The 7913-nt window shown below is 49.6% G+C and overlaps 1 protein-coding gene across 1 annotated transcript; it reads left to right on the top strand.

Moving 5' to 3' along the window:
• Nucleotides 1-4916: 4916 nt before the first annotated feature.
• LOC100843759 (uncharacterized acetyltransferase At3g50280) lies at nucleotides 4917-7434 on the top strand. Its single transcript, XM_003566150.4, has one exon. It carries the CDS (start codon nucleotides 5340-5342, stop codon nucleotides 6822-6824), a length of 1485 nt encoding a protein of 494 aa, XP_003566198.1. The 5' UTR covers nucleotides 4917-5339; the 3' UTR covers nucleotides 6825-7434.
• Nucleotides 7435-7913: the final 479 nt, after the last annotated feature.

The following is a 7913-nucleotide window of genomic DNA, read 5'->3' on the forward strand; positions in this document are numbered from 1 at the left end:
ATCACACAGCTTGATTCTCAGTCAACCCGAACTCTGCCTTTATAACTGCCCTGCTACGGAACAACGTTTGACAGAACCTAAGTTGGTGATCCACAACTCGGATTGTGCGATAACCTCAGGTCTAAGGATTACATTGATTGAGACATGCAAATGACGACCTACTCGTTGCATCTCAATATGGGTCAGTCCGACTCGCTAAACTCTTTAGCCGAGTCCGTGTAAGCTGGAATGACATCACCATGCCCATGACAAGTGGAACTGAGTCATCAGCCAACTTTCACATTAGTCTAGGTTATGTGTCCAGCACAACCTCAATGACTAAGGACAATTTAGTATGAACAACATGAATACATAGTTCCACAATCAAATCACATATTCAATGATACATATCAGATGTTCAAACAAGGACAACTTAATAATATTTATGAATACATTGGGAATTATATCATACATGATTGCCTCTAGGGCATATTCCCAACACATGGAGGGGACATGCATCACGTTCCTTAGCCGCACGATCTTCCTCGAAGTAAACTTCCGATCGACCGTACCAACACCACGAATAGCTGCATGCGACCCGTTCCCCGTCAAGACGGTTGAATCCCTTTCATGCTGGTAAGAAGTAAATAAGGAGATGTCAGAACATACATGAACATTAGCACCCGTATCAATCCACCAACATGGAGATTGAAATACTGAAAGAACAGTAGGTAAAATACTGTACGTGTCAGTGTTGCTAGCGGTCACGATGTTGACAGTCTTCTACCCTTTTTCCCTCTCCGATCTGCACGATCAGGACAGTCTCTGGAAAAGTGGCCGAGCTCTCCACAGGTGAAACAATTCATCTTGCCTTTGTTTACTTTCTTCTTCTTCTTGAAGGTAGTAGTCCGCGCAGGCTTGTTGTTGTTAACAACAGCGGATTCTTCCCTTTGTTCTTTCCGTTGCCGCAAAAATTTCTCTGTACCATATTCGTTAGACGGAAAATCAGCAGCCTTCTCAGTGGTGTCCTTAGCCCGAGCTTTCTCTTCAACATCAAGGGACGCTATCAGTTGTTCAACTGCTATTTCCTGTCTCTTGTGTTTCAGAGACGTGGTGAAGCTCCTCCATGCAGGAGGTAACTTTGCAATAATGCACCCAGCCACGTACTTGTCGGGCAATTCACACTTGAGAAGCTTGAGCTCTCTCACAATGATATGTATCTCATGCGCCTATTCAACTACAGAACGGTTATCCACCATCTTGTAGTCGTTCAGCGACTCCATGGTATACAGTTCGCTGCCTACATCGGTTTCTTTCCCTTTCCTTTTTCTGCTAGCGAGCATACCTCGCTTGTGCATCCCACAGCTCCTTCCCGTCTTCTATGTCCACATACACATCACAAAGACGGTAAGAAAGAACACTCAGAATGCATCCTCTGAAGGCAACATTAGCATCCTGGAATTTTTTTTTGAGATTCCTCAGATAAATCTACCTCTGATTTGCCGTCTGTCACCCAGAATACTTTCAAAGTCTGCAAGCAGAGCATGGCTTTTAATTGCCATCTCTTGAAGTACATTCTGGAAAATTTATCCGGCTTCAATGCATCGGCTAAACCCTTAGTTAAATCACGAAATTGCCTACAATAAGGTTTTTGGATTGTTGAAAAATTAATGATTAATTCCATAATATAGATCATGACGACAGTACCAACTAGCATATGCATCTCGAATATACTAGAGGTATTCAACAGCACAATCAACAATAGTATAATCTCGCAGATCATAACTAAACAGTAGATCGAATTATGGTGTACGTACTGTTGCGGTGGAGAGGAAGCCGTTGCTGTTGCGTTCGCTTGACGAAGTTGTTGACGAAGAAGATGGCGGCGCGTCGCGCACCCGCCGGTTCGAGGAGGTAGACGACCCGTGGTTGCAAGGAAGCGAGTAGTCGCGCAAAGCGCTTTCCAAAAACCTTATTCGCCCTCTCCCGTACAGGATCGCAAAGGCGAAAAGTTCCGGAGACCTGCTCTCCCGATCGCTGGTGCACGCCGACGCTCGGGATGGAGTAGACTACGACGACGGCGCAAAAGCGAGATACAGGCGAAAACCTAACTCGGTTGTGTTTTTCGTACCGATCGGGGAGACGGGGCGGCTGTAAATATAGTCAGCAGGTATAGGTCGGTTCGGTTTAAGAAACCCGAACCGACTCCACAAAATCTGCCACGCGTCCGTAACAGATTCCAAAAATACCTCGCGCGCGTGACAAAAAGATAAGAAGCCGGCCCCACACCGACTCGGCACGGCTCGAACTCGATCCACGAAACGTGGCGCTCGCACTCGTGATGAGGCGAGCGGAGGAGGAGCGCGCGTGGGGATTTTCCTTGCTCACTTGCTCAATAGGTGAGAAGCAACATCGCTTATATGTTGGTCTCACCCACTCTAAACTAGCAAGGTGGGATTATTCTCTTCTCACTCATGTCATCCCACTTCATGAATGAGCATTTGAGATTTTCAGAATTATTAAAACTTGGACTTATGCTGATCAGGCCTAACATCACCAAATTGTAACGTATTCACGACTAGCAACGGTTTGGCAGTCTCTCACGTGTGAGGTATCTATCTGACCACGATGTGTTGAGTGACCTTTGGTTTCACATTGTTTTTTCAGATGGATGGTCATCCAGTTCTTTAGAAGTCTGTGAAGGTAGTCGAAGTTGTTCATACAATATTTTACAATTTCCCTAGGATAATACGGATGGATATAGAGGCTTTTACCTTGATATGATTGAGCTTTTGTTAGTTTTATCCTATCCAGGATCTTTGATATTGGTTTTTGACTCCTGGCCGACGCCATATACGTCTTCGCGCGTTTCGATCCCCGCCGTCGCTAGCTACGGCCATCGGCGAGCCGGCAAAGCAGCATGCAGCTCCATGCCTCCGCCCACGACTGACGGTCCACCGTGTGCTAAGCCAACCCCAACGGCACGCTGAGCGACCGGCCCCCCCATCCCCAAGGCTGTGGCTGGCGACGCACCACGACGCAGGCGGGGTCATTCGCTCCCGTACCCCTCCGCTCCCGCTACAAAACCTCAGCCGCGCGTGCACGCCCGGAGACCGACAGTGACGCCCAAGCCACCGGCCGGCGGTGTGTTGTGTCTCTGTATAGGGGCAGATTCGAGGGCTTGGCGCGTTGCGGCGGTGCGCGGTGGGGGCGGGGAGACAAGCCGCACGAGGGCCGGTCGCCTCGCCTCGACTCGACTCGACTAGCGCTGAAAGCGCGCACGTACGTACGACTCGCCAACAGTCGTTCAGCCGTTGCGTTTATCTGGGTTCCAGTCCAAATGCAGCCCACCCGCGCGCGCTGGGCCCTACCGTTGTTTTCTTTCCGTGTGCGCAATTAGAAAAACCTGGCACGCCACGTGTTGCCTGAGTTGGATCGCGCGCGGCCCGCCCCGGCACGGCATGTGCCGTCGGAATTATGTACCGCATACACTGCATGTCGTTGAGGTCGAGATTTGGTGCGAGAGAAGAAGATTTGAAAACAAGGAGACAAACCCAAGAAATATCTGAGAAAAGACAGTGAAAGTTGTTGGACTGGCCAGGCTCATGCCAAAGTCGGATACTTGTAATAAGCGCAAGGCTGCAGGGCTGCTCGATAGCCTACCTACTCCGCTTGGATGTGAAGTTAAATTCTCAGTTTAAATGTGTTTTCCCAGAGAAATGAGGTGAATATACTGAATCTCTTGCCTTCAAAAAACCCTGAGAAGTTTTCCCTTTTTAAGAGAAAACTGATCGTTTAGACGAAGGTTCATCTCATATTTGGTTAGGCTTAATTTATGATTTTGATTTTTGGTTTATAAGCCAACATGCCTTTTTTAATGTGCTTTCGGTTTTCGAGTTACTCATTTTCTGTTGTACAAAAATCAAATCGACTCAGAAGTAAGAACTAGACATTCTCATGTTTTAGGTTGCAAATACATTTAGGTCTGATCATCAATATGTACATATTGCAGACATCAACAAGATAGAGGTAAATGTAGTTAGCATAATTGCTGAACTGAATCATTCTCTACATATGAACGTAATATCCTTGCACAAAAGAAAAGTAATATCCGGGTACCTTTTTGTTTGTTTCACTCTAAATTAGTGTACCATGTACAATCTTGAAATAATTTGTACTCATGCTCTCATCCAGCACCATTTGTTATGTTTCCGAATCCAACTTTCTTTTGTGTATATACTGTTATACAGGAATCATATATAGCGTCCGTAAAAAAAGGTTTTGCTACAGAAAAATTGTTTGTTCGTTTTTTAGTTAGAAATCAGCCAACTTGTTTGGCTATCGGATTTGAATCAAACAGCAGCATGTGAGAGAATGAGGAATGAAGATGACATTTATATATTAATTTAACGGCTCTGATGCGTCAACTTAGCTTCTTGGCTTAAAAATCAGGCGACTAAAAAATAGCCACACCCATAAAAAAAAGGCAACTTTGACTTATAATGTGCTCCACCCGTAGATATATGTCTTTTTTATGGTTTGCAACATACACTTCTGATCTTTTTGCGGAGCTCGGGATTTTTCCATCCTTAAATAAACACTTTTAACAGTTATTTGTAACATGCATACACGTGAGAAAAATTATAGGATTTATACATTATGAAAAAACTCTCCATAAAAAAGTCATCGCACCTTTTCTGGGACAGTATATTTTTCCGAATAACGTGTATATAAGAATATATATATAGTTTTTTTTACGTGTGTTCATATACCAAATTTACTAATTTATCCAAATATATGTGAAAAAATATTTGTCAAAGTTACATGTTGGAGCCTGTGTATATTTACAAATGGAGTAGTATCTTTGTTCATTTGAAACAGCATGTTTTCAAAATAATTCATGATCAAAGTAAACCATGTCGATATCCAAAACCATCTACGTTTAGGATCAGAGGGAGCATGTGTACAAATTTTGTGCTGATCCGAAGATATTCGGATCGAATGCAAACGTGCACTGAAATGCGACTCACCACACCTTTTCCCTTGTAACAGCGACAGCTTGCTGTGCGCTAGTCGTAAATTATCCCCTTTCTAAGCTTCTCTGCTCTGTGGCCAGCAGGAACAGGAGGCGCAACTTCCTTATCAGCACATCTTCATCTGGGAGCCACAGACGTTTCGCAGAAATGTGCAACATGAACAGGACTACAGGAACGATGGAACGCTACTGCGCAGGTGCACGAACCCAAACCCAACGCCATGCCTATATAACGTGTCGAGCACCCGGCAATGCCCAGCAGCGCCATCTTGTGTGACGCCGTATCACCGAGCAGCACAGCAGCCACTCCAGATAAGAAGAGAACATGGCTCCGCCGGTGTCCGCCGACGCCGTTGTGGTCGAGGCTGCCCCTGCTGCGGCAGCGTCCAAGGTGGCCGTGCTAAACCAGATGGTCTGCACGAGCGTAGTACCGGCGGCGCCGATCGTCACCGTCGTCTCCAAGCAGACCGTTGTGCCAGAGGGCGTGTGGGCAGCAACAGGAGACCTCAAGCTGTCCGTCTCCGACATGCCCATGCTGTCGTGCCACTACATTCAGAAGGGCCTGTTCTTCCCCAAGCCTCCAGTTGGCATGCCAATCACTGCCAGCCTCGCGACGGCGCTCGCCCGCGCGCTCGCTGTCTTCCCGGCGCTCGCCGGACGGCTCGTCACGCTCCCCGACGACCGCATCGTCATCCGGTGCGACGAAGGCGCGTCCGTGGAGTTGTACCACGCGGTGGCGCCTGCTCTGTCGCTGGCCGATTTCCTCGTGCCGGACGCCGACGTGCCGACCAGGCTGACCAAAGACCTGTTCCCCATGGACCGCACCGTGAGCTACGAGGGCCACCGCCGCCGGCTCACGTCCTTCCAGGTGACCGTGCTCGGCGACGGCGCCGTCTTCGTTGGCTTCGTCGCCAACCACGCCGTCGTGGACGGCACCTCCTTCTGGCACTTCTTCAACACGTGGGCCGGGCTTTGCCGCGGCGCGGAGGCTCCGGAAGTACAGCCGCCAGACTTCCGCCGCAACTTCTTCGGCGACTCCACGGCCGTCCTCCGCTTCCCCGGAAGCGAGGGCCCCGCGGTGACGTTCGACGCCGCGGCGCCCCTCCGCGAGCGCGTCATCCACTTCAGCGCCGCGGCGATCCGCGACATGAAGGCAGCGGCCAACCGCAGAAAAACCAGTGGTCGAGCTAAAGATAATGCCGAGGTTAACGGCAAGCTCGCCCATGACTCGAGGGAGATCTCCTCGTTCCAGTCGCTGTGCGCGCACATGTGGAGGGCCGTGACGCGGGCGCGGCTGCGTCTGTCGGCGGACGCGGTCACCACGTTCCGCATGGCCGTCAACTGCCGGCACCGGCTGCGCCCGAGCATCTCCCCGCTCTACTTCGGCAACGCGATCCAGAGCGTGGCGACGCACGCCACGGTGTCCGAGCTGGCTTCCGAGGACTTTCCCTGGGCGGCGGCAAAGCTGCACGCGACCGTGGTGGCGCACGAGGACGGAGCCATCCGGCAGGCCGCGGCGGACTGGGAGGCCGCGCCCAGGTGCTTCCCGCTGGGCAACCCGGACGGCGCGGCGCTCACCATGGGCAGCTCGCCACGGTTCCCCATGTACGACGGGAACGACTTCGGGTGGGGCCGCGCGCTGGCCGTGCGGAGCGGCCGCGCCAACAAGTTCGACGGCAAGATGTCGGCGTTCCCGGGACAGGCCGGGGACGGCAGCGTCGACGTCGAGGTGTGCCTCGCGCCGGACACCATGGCGCGACTCCTCGGGGACGAGGAATTCCTGCAGTACGTGTCCCGTGCACCGTTGTGATGCACGGGTTTTCGCAGTGCAACGTATCTGGTCCATCCCGAGATCCGTGTTGTACTACCAGCGCACGAGATGTGACATGGGACATGGCCATCTCTGATCGATGTGGGCACTGGGTGGAGTACTCTGGACATGTAACACATGTTGCTGCCCGGCACATGCATACTGGTCTAGCTACCGGATTTGTATGATCGCAAAATATCACATGAAGAAATATCAAGTACTAGTCCGATACTGCAGTCGGAGGAGTGACCAGGTAGAGCTGCACAGCGACACTGGTGTGGTGCCGCTCAAGACTGGAACCGACAATATGTACCAAAGAGTCAAAGACATGGCAAAGCGCTGACAACAACAAGGGAAAAAAACCGACATGCTCTGTTCATTATATCGTTGTAGTACCAAACATGAGCAATAGTTATGAGTTTTGGAGTTGAAATGAGACTTCTTAGTTACTCCTCGTTACAGAAAGTTCGGCAAGATTTTCAACTAAAACCAGTTCAAAGTCGTGCAAATTTTTAGGTAGAAGTTTGGTTCTGGAGCGAGGTGAAATGGAATGTAACGGTTCTATTTTTACAGAAATGGAATGGAAGGGGATTTTTAGGCCTCTTGACTACCGTACAGATGTAGTACTTGCTCCGTCCAACAAAAGATGTCTCAAGTTTATCAAATTCAGATGTATTTAGACATGACTTGGTATATAGATGCATTCAAATTTGATCAAAGTTGAGACATCTTTTGTTGGACGGAGGGAATATCTGAATTCCCGCACAAACACAAGCCACACGCACACCACACTCACACACCAGACTCTGTCGGCAAAAGGTACGTGTAAACGGTGACAGAGGCTAAGCAAACAAGGGAATAAATGCCCATGAGACACACGATATTCGTCCCCAGAAGGCATCGAACTCATGCGGCCTTGCGTGCACGATGGCGACGTTGGCCACTGAGTCGGACGGTTTTGAACTAGAGCTAGTTCAAAGTTTTGCCAACTTTTATGCGGTGTGTGGTTATGGAGCGAGGTGAAATGAAATGGAACGGTTCTGTTCTTATAGGAATGAAATTGAATTGAACAGTTTTTTTAGGCCTCTC

This window comes from Brachypodium distachyon, chromosome 2 (genome assembly GCF_000005505.3).
Source record: "Brachypodium distachyon strain Bd21 chromosome 2, Brachypodium_distachyon_v3.0, whole genome shotgun sequence".
NCBI lineage: Eukaryota > Viridiplantae > Streptophyta > Magnoliopsida > Poales > Poaceae > Brachypodium > Brachypodium distachyon.

Excerpts from the sequence above, each read along its gene's own strand:
- LOC100843759 (XM_003566150.4), top strand. The coding sequence starts at position 5,340 with ATGGCTCCGCCGGTGTCCGCCGACGCCGTTGTGGTCGAGGCTGCCCCT.